At 33.4% G+C, this 18,069-nt stretch overlaps 1 protein-coding gene, 1 non-coding gene and 1 pseudogene across 3 annotated transcripts; 2 read left to right on the plus strand and 1 right to left on the minus strand.

Annotated features, from left to right (window-relative positions):
* Positions 1–8,896: 8,896 nt before the first annotated feature.
* On the minus strand, positions 8,897–12,789 carry LOC111280853 (G-type lectin S-receptor-like serine/threonine-protein kinase B120). Of its 2 annotated transcripts, XM_022868372.2 has the most exons (7): positions 11,305–12,789; positions 10,769–10,879; positions 10,396–10,640; positions 10,095–10,305; positions 9,739–9,976; positions 9,484–9,631; positions 8,897–9,361 (listed from the first exon to the last, which is right to left on the minus strand). In XM_022868372.2, the coding sequence occupies exons 1-7, from the start codon at positions 12,632–12,634 to the stop codon at positions 9,053–9,055; spliced, it is 2,592 nt and encodes an 863-aa protein (XP_022724107.1). In that variant the 5' UTR covers positions 12,635–12,789; the 3' UTR covers positions 8,897–9,052. The 2 variants fall into 2 exon arrangements, with proteins under 2 accessions (XP_022724107.1, XP_089613567.1); XM_089757441.1 differs by lacking the exon at positions 10,769–10,879 and having other exon boundaries at positions 11,305–12,683.
* A 1,908-nt stretch (positions 12,790–14,697) lies between these two features.
* On the plus strand, positions 14,698–14,797 carry LOC149510614 (U6 spliceosomal RNA). Its single transcript, XR_016335260.1, has one exon. It is a non-coding gene; the product is annotated as a U6 spliceosomal RNA (small nuclear RNA).
* Positions 14,798–15,988: 1,191 nt separating this feature from the next.
* On the plus strand, positions 15,989–17,199 carry LOC111281121 (calcium-binding protein PBP1 pseudogene; annotated as a pseudogene).
* The last annotated feature ends 870 nt before the right edge of the window (positions 17,200–18,069 follow it).

The following is an 18,069-nucleotide window of genomic DNA, read 5'->3' on the forward strand; positions in this document are numbered from 1 at the left end:
ATAAATTATCATTTACAAATTATTAAATCTATGTTTTTTGAGCTGTTGTCTTTTATTGTTAAATTTTAATTTAACCTTTTTTCTGTCATCCTCTTTCAATCCAAATCTAGTCATCTAAAAAGATTTCACTTTTCCCTTTTTTTTCAGTACATTTATACACTTTCTCCTTCCAAATCTAGGGTAGAAGCCAATTTTACTCTTGAGTTATTGTATATTTATCTAATGGAAAATATCAAAATATACTACCAAGTTGCCAACCCTTACGGATTCTGCCATATTTTCAAACAGGATTTAATAACACAGGTTTAGTTGGAAACTTGATTTTATAAAACCTTACCAAACAAAGTTGAAAATCTTTAGGGTCTTTTATTAATCCTAGTTTTGCTTTCTTTCTATTTAATTTAGTTCCCAAATCAATTGTTTGTTAGTTCTTGATGTGAAAATTGGTAAAAACTCAACTTTCTTGTTGCAGAAAGAGAAATATTGATTTTCTGTTTTTTAGATGGGCCTTGTTCAGAAGTAAAAGTTATTTCTGACATGACATGTAGTATAGTTATATTAATTACTGAAACCCAAAAAAAACAAAAAAAAAAAAGCTTGAATCAATTAAATATGGTTATAAATGGAGGTTTATATACATTATTTGATCATATTTCTGTCTTTTGATCCTTGCGTAGCTGAGGGCCCAAAGATTAGTAATGCACACATCTGTAACTGAAGTACCATAATACCTAAGCTAGAAAGAATCTGTTCATCATCATTCATCAATCATCGGCCTTCGGTCGCTGACAGAGTGACCTCATTCATGAAGCACTTCAGAGCAGTCTTGCCAACTCTGAAAAGCAAATGCAGGTTGCTTTGATTGCAGAAGGTTTGTTCCACCGGTAAGCTGGAGAATCACGGTTGGCATGTTTGGCCTGCTTGCAAGTGCAGGATTTTCCTGGACGCAGAGGAACCCAACCTTCCAGTCATGACTAGGGTCCGCAAATCAACCCGAAACCGTCGGGTTCCAACCCGATCCGACTATTTTAGGGTCGGATTTTTTTTTCAAAAATCGGGTTTCAGGTCTGGTCGGTTTTATTTTTTTAAAATATCGAATTCGGGTCGGGATCGGGTTTGTATGAAATCCGACCCTACCCGACCTGAAATATTTATCAAAATACCCTTAATATATATAATTTTTTTTAGGGTTTCTGAATTTTAATTTCTTTTGGGTTTTGGCCGTTCTTTCTCGTCTTCCTCAGCCGTTCTATTTTGCATTTCTGCTTCTATCTGCCAGACTGCCAGGCTGCTTCACACTCACATAGGTGCTACCCACTCCCAAGCGTGCATTTCAATTCCGTCAGTTCTTTCTATTTTTTATTTCCAAAAATATTATTTTAATTATTATTTTAATCAATTCAGTCCTCCTATTTTAGTCTTGAATAAATTTCAAACCATTTAATTTAAACCCTCTTTATCAGATCCAAACCGTTTCTTTGAGTCTGATAAAACCCAAAGCAAAACATAAAAAAAAAAAAACAAGAAGAAGAAGGAGAAGAAGCTTATTTTTTTTTCTCTGAAAACAACTTTAACAGTTTTTTTTTTTTATTGCTTGGTTTTGAAAGGCTTGTTTCTCAACAACCTTAATCTTTTGTAAGAAATTTTTTTTAATTTTTTAGAATTTTTAACTTTCGTTTTTAAAAAGCCGCTGGTTTACTTTCTTGTTCATCTTTCTCGATTTTTTTAGTAAGCAGTTTTGATTTTCGTTTCTTCCAACGAAATCCGAAACGTTTCAATTTTCATTTTTTTTCTCTTTTTATTTTCTTTTTCTTTCTCAAAATGTCTGCTATGTCGATCTTCTTCTAAGTTTTTCAGTGTGAGTTTAGCAAGGATATTAATTTGAATTTCCAAAAAAAAAAACTTTTTTGGTTGATTTTCGGGGTTTTTCTTTCAAAAATGATGTTTTCAGCATCGCCGACGACTTTAGCGAAAAGTTCGCTAGATTTAGGTAGGAAACAGGCCATAGATGATTTTACTAGATGTTATTTTCAGGCATGTTTGCTATGTCTCCTTATTCTCCCTTTATCTCTTGTTGCCTTATTTGAAGGCAATAACAAACATAATGATGATAACATTCTGATCTACAAGAAATTTAAGTTGATGAATTACTACCTTGCTTGTATGAAATTCACTGAGAAATTTCATTCTTGTTTATATAATAGGTGAGGATTCTTGTTAGATTATATGTCTATAGTTGAATATGCCATCGTCTGGTTCTGATCCATGCATATCAGCAATATTGAAGTTCTCAGTGTGTTACCTTAGCATTTTTTTGAAGGGGGAATCATAACAAAATGGTTCTGTTTGAGATAATTAGTCTAGTCTTTCTGAATAGCTTGCTTTGCCCTTCAAGTTATAATCTTAGTTTATTGTCATTAACATAAACTTTAGTGGTGTTTGGAAATTAATCATGTCTGTTATTTTTGAATAAAGGTAAAATGTCTAATTTGGGAGATAATTCGTGTTTCCCAACACCTCCTACTTCTACCTCACATCAATCACTAATTCAGCAAACTCGAATTTCAACATCTGATGAAAATACAACTCAATCATTAAATATGACGAATCATGGTGTTGAAGTTGATGATAGTGGGTATAACTCAAGTAAGCTAAAATCAGAAGTATGGAAACATTTTAAAAAAGAGAAAATCAATAATGAATGGAAGGCAATATGCAATTATTGTAAGAAAAAACTTGGTGGTGCTTCAAAAAATGGGACAAGTCATTTACGTGAGCATTCAAACAGGTGCAGCAAGCGATTTCAAATGGATATTCGTCAACAAGTGCTGGTAGCAAATCAAAGGAAGGCAGATGGAAAAGTAACACTAAAAAACTTTTCCTTTGATCAAAATGTCACAAGGAGGGAGCTTGCCAACATGATAATCATGCACGAATATCCTTTATCAATGGTTGATCATGTGCAATTCAGAAAGTATTCTTGCAGTCTCCAACCTTTGTTGCTATGCCTTCTCGAAATACTATAAAGAGTGATATTTTGAAGATTTTCAAAGAGGAAAAGGCAAAAATAATATCCAAGTTGAAAGCTAATGAAAGGAGAATTGCTATCACAACTGATATGTGGACTGCTGATCACCAAAAAAGAAGATACATGGCTGTCACTACTCATTACATCGATAATCATTGGAACTTACAAAAACGCATCATCAGGTATATTTTATTAAATTGTCTTATTTTGATAATGTTTATTTTTTATTAAGTAATTATTATTATTGAATTAATTATTAAATTAGTGTAAATAATTGATTGTTTAATTAGGTTTGAATATGTGCCAACTCCACATACAAAAGAGGTCATTGCTTCAAGTTTGATGAAATGTTTCCTAGATTAGAATATTGATAGAAAACTTTCATCTATTACAGTTGATAATTGTAGTGTGGATGATGGTGTTATTGAGTTGTTAATTGATAGAATTGGTTGTGATGTATTTTTGCTTAATGGGGCTTTTTTTCATATGCATTGTTGTGCACACATCTTGCATTTGATTGTGAAAGATGGATTGAGTGTGATTGGAGATGGAATTGAAAGAATTCGTGATAGTGTCCTTTTTTGGGGTGCTACACCAAAGAGGTGGGAAAATTTTGAAGAGGCAGCGCATCAATTGCGCATTCCAACTTTAAAAAAGTTGTGTGTTGATGTCAAAATACGATGGAACTCTACTTATTTGATGCTTCGAACAGCTTTGTTTTATAAAGATGTTTTTCCTCGTTGTGTGCAATTACATGGTGATCCTTTGTACAAACATTTACCAACTAAAAATGATTGGATCATTGCAACCGAGATTTTGAGAAGTTGAAATTATTTTATGATATCACTGAAGGGTTTTCTGGCACAAAATATGTTACTGTAAATCTTTATTTTCCTAATATTTGCAAAATCAGATTGAAATTGAATGAATGGATTATGCAGACCGATAGAATTATTTCATGTATGACTGTGAGCATGTTAGGCAAATTTGAAAAATATTAGAATGATGTGCATGGTATAATGGGTGTTGCTACAATTTTAGATCCAAGGTATAAAACAGAGTTGTTGGAGTATTACTTTGAAAAGATTTATGGAGAAAATGCTGAATTTGAAATTGAAAGGATTGTGCAAATATGTCAGGATTTGCTTAAGGAGTATGAGAAAATTTTGGCTTTGAAAAAGGAAGAAAGACCTTCTAGTTCAAGCTTTTCATTTTTAGATGGTGTTGGTGTTACTGAATTGAGAAATTTGGGAGACTATGATGATTTTGTTTCAAGGAAAAAAAAGAAAAAATCAAAAGTAAAATCAGAGTTAGATCGTTACTTGGATGAAGAAGTCATACCAAGAAAAAGAGATTTTGATATATTGAATTGGTGGAAACTAACTAGGCCTCAATTTTCGACCTTACAACTTATTGTTAGAGATATATATGCCATACAAGTTTCTACTGTTGCTTTAGAGTCTACTTTTAGTACTGGAGGGAGGTTGGTGAGTGCACAACGTAATAGACTTCATCCATCAACTATAGAAGCTTTAACATGTTGTCAAAGTTGGTTATGGGCTAAAGAAGAAGGTACAATAATTCATATTATATAATTTTATTTTTTATTTTAGCATATTGTTAGTTATTATATTTTGTTGTTATATATTATTTGTTAATGTTTTATTATTTCATTTGTAGGGTCAATTTCATTAGAAGAAAATTCTTTTTACGAGGATGTTGATGATAGTGAGATTGAAGAAAAGATAACTAGTTTGGTAAATAATATTATCTTTTTTAACTAATTTATTTTTTATATTATTATTTTATCATATTTATTTATTCATCTTATTGTTTTATTTTATAGGACTAATGTGGTCAGAGGAGAATGATGATATGAAGCTTAGTGATGATGAAATGATTTGTTGTGGTCTTGGAAGATTTTCACCATATTGGATGAAAGAATGTTCAAACAATTTAACTTTTTATTGTGGTAGTTTAAGCTTTTAATGTTTATCTTGTATTATGTATTATATTTAAATTTTAGTTATTAACTTATGCTTGTTTGATATTTAAATTTTAGTTTACTAAGTTTTATATATTTCATAATTCCATCATTTATTGTGAGAATTTGTTAGTTTTGATTTACTATGTTTTATGTATTTTATAATTCTATTATTTATGGTAAGAATTTATGAGATTTTTATTAAATAAAAAAAGTTGTATGTACTAAGTTTGAATTTGTGAGTGATTATGTTAAATTTGTTTATGTTTGTAATATATTTAGATTATGATTTATTACATTTGCAATAATTTTGAATAGGTAGTAGATTAAATTAGGGTCGGGTCGGGTAAAATTCGGGTAAATAATATTTTAGCAGGTCGGAGTCGGGTTTTTCAGCTACAACCTTCGAGCGGGGGCCGGTCGGGTATCGGGTAGAAGCATTAAAGCATCGGGTCGGAGGCGGGGAAAGTGAAAAACCGACCCGCCCCGCCCCGATGCCATCCCTAGTCATGACGTACTCAGGAAGAATATAGCCTTCAATGTTGAAGTAGTTGAAAAAAAATATGGATTTTAAGGTACATTCAACAAGGCAATATTGCGAGGCTCCAATCACATGTTAAAAAGATATGTGGATAATGAATTATATATATGTAGAGCTTTAATCTTAAATTTACAATACGTTTTTTGTGGAATAAAATCGTGAGACTTTCAGGTCAAAATTGATAATACCTCGCAAGTTAAATGTAGGTCTCCATAAATGGTATCAGAGTGATCATCAGTTCGCAGTCATGAGAATCACTAAGTGCTACACAGTGGAGTCATGCCGCAATCATGAGACTCCACAGCCATGGGAGAGTTACTAAGTGCTATATGATGATCTAGTGTGATTTTGGTCCCAACACCTCTCCGAACCCTTGTTGAGGTTCAATCCATTTTTTTCGTTCTACCTTCCTTATTTATTTTATATAATTCTTATATAATTAGAATTCTAAAAAATACTAAATATAATTATTTCTTATAGAATTATAATTCTAAAAACAACTAAAGTCAAAGGGTTTTAGTTCTACCTTCCTTATTTATTTTATAAAATTCTTATATAATTAAAATTCTAAAAAATGCTAAATAGAATTATTTCTTAAAAAATTATAATTATAAAAACAACTAAAGTCAAGGGGAGCGAGAGACTAGTCTCTGTTACTAAAGACTCATACTTGGAAGTCCCCTATTCCTAGCAAGGGATAGAGTAAGACTTCACTAACTCTATGTAAACTTGCAACACCTCTTCAAACCCTTGTTGAAGTTCAATCCACTTTTTTCGTTCTACCTTCCTTATTTATTTTATATAATTCTTATATAATTAGAATTCTAAAAAAAAAAAACTAAATAGAATTATTTCTTATAGAATTATAATTCTAAAAACAACTAAAGTCAAGGGGGCAAGAGATTAGTCACAGATATTTGATTGTATATCGATCTAATCTTTTTCACCCTAACCCGCAACAATAACTAGAATTAAAAAAAAGGGAATGTTAATGCATCCGGGAAGAAACGATTGATCTCTATCAATAAACCCGTTAAAGAATTGAACCATAGAGTACTTAGTATCGGTACTACGAAAAGATATGTTTTTAGATCTCGCATTTAAAATCCTCATTCTTTATCGTATTACATACATTATGGTAATACATATATAATCACATGTATGTGTGGTTAAAAACCACTTGTATTTGTATATTTGTACCTGGAATTCCTAATTCAAAATTCAAATTTAAATGTACAATGCATAATTTTCTCAGATCAGAAAGAAGAATAGGAACGAAAAAGAAAGAATAAAAAAGAAATCTTTTTTTTTATTCATTCTTTCATATATATAGAGAGATATAATATGTGTCCTGATTTATGAGCTAATGTAATATTTAATTTTTTTCGTAATCGAAAACAATAGGTTGAAATATCTATTGATATTTCTACAAAAAGTATTTTATTGAAGGCTTAAGTTATTACTCAACAAATAAAAATTGAAATTAGTATTGTTCTAGAATACTTTTCTTGAATATCATTCAAAAAAGTTTCGGATTGCCTAGTATTCCATCAATTAGTAATCCAATATTTCAGACTTTTATTAAATGAGAGAGAGATCCATCAGGGCAAAAATACTATAGATGCAAGATATAGAAGGGGAGTGAATGCTTTCTTTTTTGCCATTTTTTCATCTGTGAATTGTTAATGAACCCACCTCATTCGTTGACTTTATGTGATCTAATCTTTCTATCAAGCATGACTTTCATTATATTATAAATTATAAGATAAATTATAAGGTAGGGGCCCATAAATCTATTCTTTTTTTTTTTTTATTCATTGCTTAGTCCTTGAATTTAAAAAGAGTATAGAAATAGAAAATAAGGTAGGGGGAAATGAAAGCTTAATAGCAAATATAAGGATAAAGTATAAAGATAGAATCCTTAGATAGAGTCTTGAAGTATAGGTACCTCACAGGTTGGGTGCGGGTCTCCACAAATGGTATCAGAGCGATCACCAATCCGCAGTCGTGAGAGTCACTAAGTGCTACATGATGGTCTGGTGTGATCTTGGTCCTGTGGATGGACGTCAAGCATTAAAGGTAGAGAAATTGTAATGCCCCCAATCCCACATCAGAAGGATGTATGTAGAGACTTAATCCTAAACTTGCGAGGTTCTTTTTGTGGGATAAAATCGTGAGACTTTCGGGTCAAAGCGGACAATACCTCTCAGGTTGGTCTGGTGTGATCTTGGTCATGTGGATAGACATCAAGCATTAAAGATGGGGAGATTGTAATGCCCCTAATCCCACATCAGAAAGATGTATATAGAGACTTAATCCAAAACTTGCGAGGTCTTTTTGATGGGATAAAATCGTGAAACCTTCGGATCAAAGCGGACAATACCTCGTAAGTTGGGTGCGAGTCTTCACAAATGATATCAAAGCGATCATCAGTCCGTAGTCGTGGGGTCACTAAGTGTTACACGGTGAAGCCGTGGAAGTCACTAAGTGCTATATGATGGTTTGGTGTGATCTTGGTCTTGTGGATGGACGACCTTCGAGTCAAGGCGGACAATACCTCACAGGTTGGTCTGATGTGATCTTAGTCCTGTGGATGGACATTAAGCATTAAAGATGAGGAGATTGTAACGCCTCCAATCCCACATCAGAAGGATGCATGTAGAGACTTAATTCAAAACTTGCGAGGTCTCTTTTGTGGGATAAAACTGTGAGACTTTCGGGTCAAAACGGATAATATCTCGCAGGTTAGGTGTAGGTCTCTACAAATGGTATCAGAGCGATCATCAGTCCGCAGTTGTAAGAGTAGCGGACAATACCTCGTAGGTTGGGTGCGGGTCTCCACAAATGGTATCAAAGCGATCACCAATCCACAGCCGTGGGAGTCACTAAGTGCTACATGATGGTCTGGTGTGATTTTGGTCTTGTGGATGAACTCGGCTTGACAGGGACGTCAAGCATTAAAGGTGGGAGATTGTAACGCTCCCAATCCCACATTAGAAGGATGTGTGGATAAGGAATGATATATATGTAGAGACTTAATCATAAACTTGCAAGGCGTTTTTTGTGGGACAAAACCATGAAACCTTTGGATCAAAATAGACAATACCTCGCAAGTTGGGTGCGGATATTCACAAATACATACCTAGCAAAGTGAATCAATGATTAAGTGTACATGAATTTTAGACTTAGACCAGAATTTAATGCATTACTCATGAAGGGGATGAATTTTGATTCCCGCAAATTCGAAGTCTGAAAGTTTTGGGTTCATGTCTTTATCTACGTGAACATTGCTAGCCTTCAAATCAAGGTGAATCACCCTTTAAAAGGAATGACAACGTGCATAGAAGGTAATGGAACAACTCTTGTATATACTTCAAAGAAGAGAAGCAGAAATTAAACACCAGGTTCAGGACAATTTGTATGGTGTAAACGAATATATAATATTCTGCATAAATTTATCAACATATGAAAACAATGGAAGGGAAGCTAACAATTCAATCTATCTTCCAACTACCATTGTCACCGTGACATCATTTGAAGATACAATTTCCTGGCCATCCCAAATAAATTCGGAATCTATGGAACGCCTTTTGGAAGTATAAGTGGGTTGTCTTGGCATTGGAAGTGTAGGAGTTTCACTCTCAAGCATTAACACCACGGCTGCCATTGTTGGCCTATGCATTGCAGAATCTTGCACGCACAGCATGCCTATATGTATGCATTTCAACACTTCGTTTGGAGGGCATGAATCCCGAATGCAAGGGTCGACGAGATCCATTGCTTTATTTTCCATCCAAAGATGCCATGCCTGAAACCAGTTCAATAAAATTCCATTTTAGTATTGAATCTTCAATATCTGATAAGAAAAAAAATCTCTCGATTTCTTGTTTCGCAGTTAGCTTTAGCTGTAAATGGTGCATTTGTACTTACATATGCGATGAGACTTGTGTGTTCAGATGAACGAAAGCCAGTATTTCTCCGGCCGCCAACAATTTCTAGCAATAATACCCCAAAGCTGTAAACATCTGACTTCACAGAAAATAGGCCTTCCATTGCATATTCAGGAGACATATATCCACTGCATTTTAAGAAAGGAAGGAAAGGATTAGATCTGTCAAGCTAGTGACAATGTTTGAAAGTTGAGTTTTCTGTTAACATATCTATAAATAAACGTGTAGTGCTTACTATGTGCCAACTACTCGAACTGTATTTGCTTCATTTTGATTACCCCCAAATATTCTGGCCATGCCAAAGTCTGAAATCTTTGGATTCATTTCTGCATCCAACAAAATGTTGCTGGCCTTTAAGTCTCTATGAATAATTCTAAGTCTTGAATCTCGATGGAGATAAAGAAGTCCTCTGGCAATGCCTTCAATAATGCTGAGGCGGGTTCTCCAGTCTAGCTGTGCTTGCTTGGCTTCATCTGCCATAAAGTTTATCAGGAAACAACTATCAGTACGAATAAGTAGCTACAAAAACTAACAAATCCAGATTTTGCCATTTTTTCTCTACAAAGACCTCTAAAACAATATGGAACATACCAAAAAGAAAGCTATCCAAACTTTTATTGGGCATGTATTCGTAAATTAGGATCTTTTCTTCCCCTTGAATGGAGCAGCCCAATAGTCTAACAAGATTTCTGTGCTGCAGTTTGGCAATCAGGATAATCTCATTTTTGAACTCCTCTAAGCCTTGACCAGACTGTCCTGAAAGCCTCTTTACAGCTATTTCTTGACCTCCAGGAAGTTCTCCCTGTTGACAAAAATAAACAGTGACTGGTATTACCTTTAATTCGATAAAATTATACCGATTACAAATTTGTAAGTAACTAAAGAAAGTCACCTTGTATACAGCACCAAAACCCCCCTGCCCAAGTCTGCTTCCTTCACAGAAGCTGTTTGTTGCAGCTGCCACAGTGCTAAAATTAAAAATTGGTAATTCTGGTCGATTAACTTCATTCCTATCTATAAGGATGTCAGATGGTTCTGAAAGATCTGATGAAACTTCTTTGCCCTTGGACTTGGACACATCAAAAACTGCTACATCCTCGTCCTTGCAACATGGCATTGATGAAACTGCAGGCAAACCTGAAAAGAAAGAGCTGAAAAATTAATAACAAGTAGTAGAGCAGACCACTTTCTCTAAGCTGCATGCCTCCGAAGGAAATCATACCTCCCCTCTTTTGTTTTTCTTTTTGGGGAGAAAAGAATCTCACCTTTCAGATTCTTCTTGTATCTCCATAGTAGCCATAAAGATACCGCCAAGAAGCATGCCCCCACGAGAGAAATTATGATTATCACAAGGTTGGATATCTTCCTTGTGCCATCTATGTTTGAAGTGAAATGAAAGGTGTTAATATATCAGAATAATTGTATAGGATTCTTATGTCTATTATTGTTTAAAGATCCAATAGGAAACATCAAATTCTTGTATAAGATTCAACTTTGGTTCAGATTTATGCAGCCAAATGCAGCAGAATAAATATTAAAATGAGCAAATGATCTCAGTCATTTAGCCCTCTAAGTAATGGGAGTTCACTAGACGCCTAAAAGTCACCAATATTTCAAGAATCATGACACCAACCTGATGTAGTAACTGTAGTCTGAAAAAATTTGGCAAGAAAGGGCAAGGTTTGGGAATCAAAACAACTGAAGGAAAAAATTGACTAAATTTGAGACTACTCTATGAGAAAAATGAGCAAGTGAAAAACTTCTAATGGACCATTACAACAAAAAAGAAAATGTAGCTTACCTATTTCAGAATGATGGAGGCGGTAGAAGAACTGTAAACTTCCACTCTGGTCCAAATGCTGAATATCAACCAGTTCTCCCGTCCATATCATGCATCCAATCCCTAAAATAAATGAACACGCAGTACATGAACAATTTCCCAAGCAGCTTGCTCTACAAGCATCTAAGTTCCCCGCAGACAACCACAAGCTTGATAAATCGGGTAACTTCATGCTATTTAATCCCTTAAAGCCATCTGGTTTACCATTTCCCCCTGCTGTTCCATTAGTACTATGGCACTGCAGTTCAATCCTCCGTTCACACCCACCTGACCAATTCCCTCTACTCCACTGCTCTGGAAACTTTGGTCTAAACCCTTCTAAACAATTGCAACTTGGAGAATTAAAGTTGTGGCAGGTCGCATAATTCCCACAATAATTATAAAGCTCACATTTATTAGCAGAGTCAGGCTGTGAATGCAGAACTGTCCAGTTTGTCCCTCCATCATCCCACATCAACTGCTGTTCCTTTCCATCCCAGCCTATTCGAAATCTGAATAAAGTAGAAGAATTTGATGGATCATATGTAAAATACTGGGTCCTATTTTCATCAGGATGAGAAAGCTTGAAGCCATATAAGAAACTAGCTGTATTACTCATTTCGGGGACACCTGTAAAAATCACCGAGTTCCACTGCCCGCTTCGCCACCGTCTTCTCATTTGATCCCATATTACTATCTGTGGTCCTCCATCAGGATCAACGCCCATGGTGTAGTTTCCTGGTGATGGATCATTGGCTGATTTCCATGCTCTAAAAGCACGGTACTCTCCTATCGCAGAATTCACTGGGACTCTCATTCCAGGCAGAAATGTATCAGTTGGGTGATTGAAGCTCTGCCAGTGAGCCCTACTGTCATCACCAATGGTATCATTGTTTGATAGAACGAGATTTCCTGTATTCCGGAGAATTGCTGCAGTGTTGGTTGATAAACCTGAAACATTAGTTGACCAAACTAAACTCTTATTTCCATCCAGAACAACCAAGTTACCATCAACTCCTATCCTCAAAACTCCACTTCTGTCAGATATTGGACTGTCTCTATTTGCAACCCATACATCTGTTTTCACATCAATCTTGTACCATATCCCGACAAATCTAAATGGGGAGTTTTCAGGACTGAAGAATCCCAGTTCAAAAATTCCATTCTCAGATATCAACGTCTCGCCATCCCCTATTATCTCGCCTTGTCTGATTATGTCAATCGCATGGCAAAACTGAGCAGCAAAAGAATATAGAAGGAAGATCAATGAAGCAAGAAAAACAGCAACTGGGTTTTTATTGTTAGTTTCCATATCATATTCTCTGAGAAATGCAGAGATTGATGAGATGGGTAGACAAATTCTAACTTATTCGAAGAAACTAGCTGTTAAAATATTTGGTAGGAATTCAAAAAAGAAGATTCAAAGGGTGGCCTTGCTGTTGCCTATGGAATCAGGAAGACAAGTTAGACTCAAAAACCTGCAGAAACCACACCGAAGAACTTAAAAAGTTATTCTCCAGTCACTATGTCAGATGTCACACATCAAAGCCACTTTTAGACGCAGAATTTTATTCCGCTTAAACTTTGACCATATGAAAATAAGACGCCGAATGAGAAAAGATTGTTCGATTAGGTGATATTTGGTCAAGAAACTTGACTAGTCACCCGCATGCATCACGCAAGCTCTGAATCTAAGGTGATGAAAATGATTTTGTTGTGAAAAATCATAGCCCTCGTTTTCTTCACTTAATGAAAAATGCTTTTAGATGGTTTTTGAAGTCATTTTTGTTGATCAATAACTCATTTTTATAAATTTTTATCAAAAAAATTAAAAAATGCAAAAATTATTTTTGGGCAATCAATTTTTTTCAAAACAATAATGTCAAATGGCATGTATTGTTCGTTTAATCATTTTAAAATATGTGCAAATAAAATAATGAAGTGAAATTGGAACACATGCTAAGATGCAGTAGCAATACTAGTGAAAGAAATTTTATTTTTTTTTGGAATTATGGTGGTAAAAATTTCTTAAAATACACAAGTGAAAAATTATTTATTTGCATGAATTAATTCTGATTTATGAAGGCTACAAAAATTGATAAAGGTTATTAAGGAGACATCAGTCTCCTTATGGGGATCATTTTTCTGCCCTGGATTTGGACCATGTGGAACGGCATGGACCATGGAAGAGAACATGTCTGAGACTGGGGTTCCCGGAAATTTCTATTTGGGTTTTATGAACGTGAGGTTTTGTTAGATATATAGCAAGATTAATATTTAAATATTGATAAATTAATCAATTGGATATTCGGCTGTATTATTTGAACTTGATGTTCTTTTGAACCAGAGTCCTCATGATCACAAAGTTTGACCGATAAGAAATCAGATATGAATTTAGGGTTTAATTCATTTATTTATATAATCATTTTAAGAGATAAAATTTAATAAATTCAAAGTTAAAATTCAAACATTTATAATCTCCTTTTTCATTTTCAAACTACAATCTATTTTGTACGAACTAAGTTTAGATAAGAATGATTGTCAAGGAAATGCCAATGAGTAAGGGATTAGTAGTTATTAAATAGTGGGGTTTTGGCAGGATATGAAATGCTAAGAAGATCAGCAAACATAGAATTATCCTATAAATGGAATATTTACTTTTTCTTTTAACGTTTATGAACTGTGTTTAATTGTTCCCATATTTCCTTTCACTTAATTATATACACGACAAACTAGTAGTAGATTGCACAATTCTTTTTTAAGTCCTTATGATAATATTTAAAGCATTAGTTTTAAGAAGAAAAAAAAAAAAAAAAACCGCAACCGGTGGTTTGACATAATTTATTTTATTTTAAAAGAATTATTCTAATCAAGGTAACAAACATAACGTTTGGTTAGATAGGAAAGATTAAAGAAGTAGCTCACAGCTTGATGAGAAAAACAAGCTAAGTTCCAAGCTCCACGCTGCAAGTCTGCTAGAGCTAGAAACCGAAGTCTAAACTCTAAACTTCCCATTCCAAACGTTGTTTTCTTTATTCACCACCTGCCATGCACAGTACCACAAACTTCTCTATCATTAATGACTTATTACTAGACTGTTTCCCATTGGATGATTCTCTTCGGTTTATATATACACGGTAGAACTAATGATTTTAAAATATGATATGATAATATAATATAATTATGATATAAAATTTTTTGTGTTAAAATCTTAACAGGTGCATGGTTTAAAATTTTAATAAAACATATATATTAATTTAATAAAAAAATTTATTTCATATTTTTATATTTATACAAATTGTGATACATAATTATTTTTATAAAACATAAGATAAATATATAAATTTTAATAGTTTATATAATATGGATATACAAATACAATGTGGGGAGATGCGCACAAATTAAAATGATATAGAGAAGATTAATATGATCCATGTGCAAGGATGACACGCATAAGTATATGAAGCATATTTTATAAAACAAAACTATGAGATATTCGATTTAAAATTAACAATATTTTGTTGGTTGAATACAAGTTTTTATAAAATATACACAGATCATAAGATTATATCAGACGTTGAGATTCTAAAGATGACTCCTACAATATAATTTTTAATTTTTATTCGATTAGTGATCACTTTGATATTATTTATAAAAACCTACATCCAACTTAGAGATATTATCCATTTTTATTTGAATATTTTACAATTTTATTTCATAAAAAATAACTTTCAAATTTAAATTTAAGTTTTTATTTAAATATTATAACAAATTCTTAAAATCTCTCCTGTAAACATTACATACAAAACATCAAATCTAATACAAAATAGATAAGATGATGGATCATCTTTTCGGTCATTAAAAAAATTTGAAGCCTAACAAAACCAAGGATAGAACTCCACATCATAATCCTAATCCAATTTGATAGCCCATAATATAAGCTCAAGTGCGTCTAATCATTAAGGGGGTGTTTAGTTCCCGAGATTATAAATTTCAAAGAAAAATATGATCATAAAAAATATATAACATTTAGGGTTTTTTTTTTATTTTTAAAATATTTTATAATCAGATTCACTCGTTTGATTAAGAAAGATTCACATATATTAAATTTTAAATAATTATTATAATCTACTTGATATATATAATGATAATTTAAATAATTTAATTTTTAATTAAAAAAATTTATTTAAGATATTTTTTATCAAAAAATACTTTGATTAATCTTTACAAAAAGTTAAATAAGATTATTCAAAATGTTTGTAATAAAAAATACTTTAAATAATTTCTTTAATAATCTCTTTTAATTTTTATTAAAAAATTATTGAAAATATTTTTAATCAAAAATATTTTGAATAATTATTTTAATTTTTAAAAAAAATTTATTTAAGATAATTTTACAAAAAATATACTTTTAATAATCTACTCCGCTTTTTAACATATCTGATCATTGCTATTCATATATGAAATACGATGAAGTGCTTTCGTAAATTGGCATCCAAAGCAAGACAATCTCTATCTGGAAAACACTACTTGGAATGACCTGCAACCTATCTCACATGCAACTTCGAGGAAGGAGGACAATTTTCACAGGCACAAAAAGCCACAAATCAAATCAATGGCAGCGATTGCCAGCAGAGACAACCTTCTTAAACAGCTTCATTTTTTTTTTTATCTGCACCTTTAATTTGTTCTCATTAACACTCTTTCCTCGAAAATTTCTGCTCCTTTCTCCCCATAGCTTTATTCTCTTTCCATCACATATAAATACTACCTACCTATTCTCCTTTCTTTTGTACCAAACTAATTTCCATTTTTCAAAATCAATAAAAAATCAATAGGTTCTTTTACGTTTAATGAACAAAAATGGCGTCCCAAAATGGTGTAGTGTTCGAAGATTTTTTCCCTGCCATGGTTGAGAAATTGGGGGCTGAAGGTTTTATGAAGGAGCTGTGTAATGGGTTTCATTTGCTTGTGGATGGAGACAAGGGAGTGATCACTTTTGAGAGCTTGAAGAGGAACTGGCAACTGCTTGGTTTGCAAGATATGAGTAATGAGGAGAAGATTTGCATGTTGAGAGAAGGTGATTTGGATGGTGATGGTGCTTTGAATGAGATGGAGTTTTGTACCCTCATGCTTGGGTTGAGTCCTGAGTTGATGAACAGTTCAAGAAAATTGTTCGTAGAAGCTATTGTCAATTTCTACACCGTTTATCAAAATATTAATCAGGATTTTGAACTTCATTTCGCTTTCATTTTCGTCATTTTTGTCCCCAACATTTGCCAATTATAAGTAGCCATTTTTTGCAATTAAGGGCCCCATCAATTTATCTTGCTCTAAACGTTGGGTCAATATTGCCCAAACATGGATCGCAACATCCAACCTCCAGATCAGACCAGACAGGCCAGATCGGCCCAATTCCCACCATTTGTTTTCAATCAGCCTTTACTGGAATTGAAAGTGTTTGTTGGCTCCAAAAATAATGTCATTACATTCTGAATTTGCTGATGAGTAAATGGATAAACAAAAGTTTCCACCATCATAGGTTAGAAATTGGAATCAAATTGCAGTTCTTGTTTCTCTCTCCCAAACTGCAGCAGAAAGCAACTGCACTGCAACATTTGCATACTTGAACTCATGCCAACAGGAAATTTTTCTGCCTAGGTATCTAATTGTACGGAGAACATGATTCATGAACCTTATTGTAACTTTGACATTTCTAGTTCCAGGGCGACAATTTGATTTGAAAACTTCGTAGCATTTACATAGCTAATTGCTAACCTTTGAAGTTCCGAATCACATTTTTTCTTGATTAACGTTCATTACTTACTGATATAAGAAAGATTGACATTAGAATATATCGCTGGACAAATGTTGCTACCAATATAATTAATTTGATGTTAATGATCATATCAACAATAAGATATATAGGTTAATTCTTTGGCATTATGCCTTCAGCCTGCATGATTAAAAATACCTACCTTGTTAGTAGAAGACTTTTATTTCGACGTGACAGAAATAGAAAAGTGAGAAATGCCATCTATGAAGAAGAAGAAGGACGCAGTAGGCAAATACCCACCAAATGTCAGTACAGATTTCAAATTTTTAGAGAAAAAGGAAACAATTAAAAAAAATCCCTGGTTGAAATTATTTCCTGTGTGCTAATAGATGCCCTATTTTTCACACTCAAGCTTATAAACTACCCATGTTCGGAAAATTGGTGATATTAGAAATCGTGGTCATCAAATTTTGCTCTACAAAGCATGAATGGCTTCCCACATGAGCCATGCATTCAATTCTTAATATCTTAATTGGATATGGTAGAACGTATGAATCTTAGGCCAAGTAAATTATCTTCAGAATCTTGCCCTGATGCCCTTCTGGCACCCTTTTTTGTTTTCGCAAGTCATATGGTAGAAAGTATGAATCTTAGGCCAAGTAAATTATCTTCAGAATCTTGCCCCGATGCCCTTCTGGCACCCTTTTTTGTTTTCGCAAGTCAATTGGTGGAGTGGTAAAATGTCCGCCTCTACATTTCACATCTTTAATAAAGAGATGCCTTTAAGTTTTATATCACAGAATTTCATGCTCAAGGGGAAGAAATATCGGTTTCTCAGCCAACCAATGAGGAAAGTTTAACCTCGTCCACATTTATAAAGGCAATGCAATACATGAGCAACAAAACCAAGCCTACAGAATATGTAAAACCACCCCAGGTCCACCACCATGTTGAGTATCAAAAACATGACA

This window comes from Durio zibethinus, chromosome 28 (genome assembly GCF_047325235.1).
Source record: "Durio zibethinus cultivar Kanyao isolate XHJ-2024 chromosome 28, ASM4732523v1, whole genome shotgun sequence".
NCBI classification, from domain to species: Eukaryota; Viridiplantae; Streptophyta; class Magnoliopsida; order Malvales; family Malvaceae; genus Durio; species Durio zibethinus.

What these genes read in the sequence shown, in the direction of transcription:
- LOC111280853 (XM_022868372.2), bottom strand. Translation starts at nt 12,634, where the DNA reads ATGGAAACTAACAATAAAAACCCAGTTGCTGTTTTTCTTGCTTCATTG. An exon ending in TTTGGATAGCTTTCTTTTTG is followed by an intron (nt 9,977 to 10,094) that starts GTATGTTCCATA and finishes ACTTTATGGCAG; the next exon opens with ATGAAGCCAAGCAAGCACAG. An exon ending in ACACAAGTCTCATCGCATAT is followed by an intron (nt 9,362 to 9,483) that starts GTAAGTACAAAT and finishes AACTGGTTTCAG; the next exon opens with GCATGGCATCTTTGGATGGA.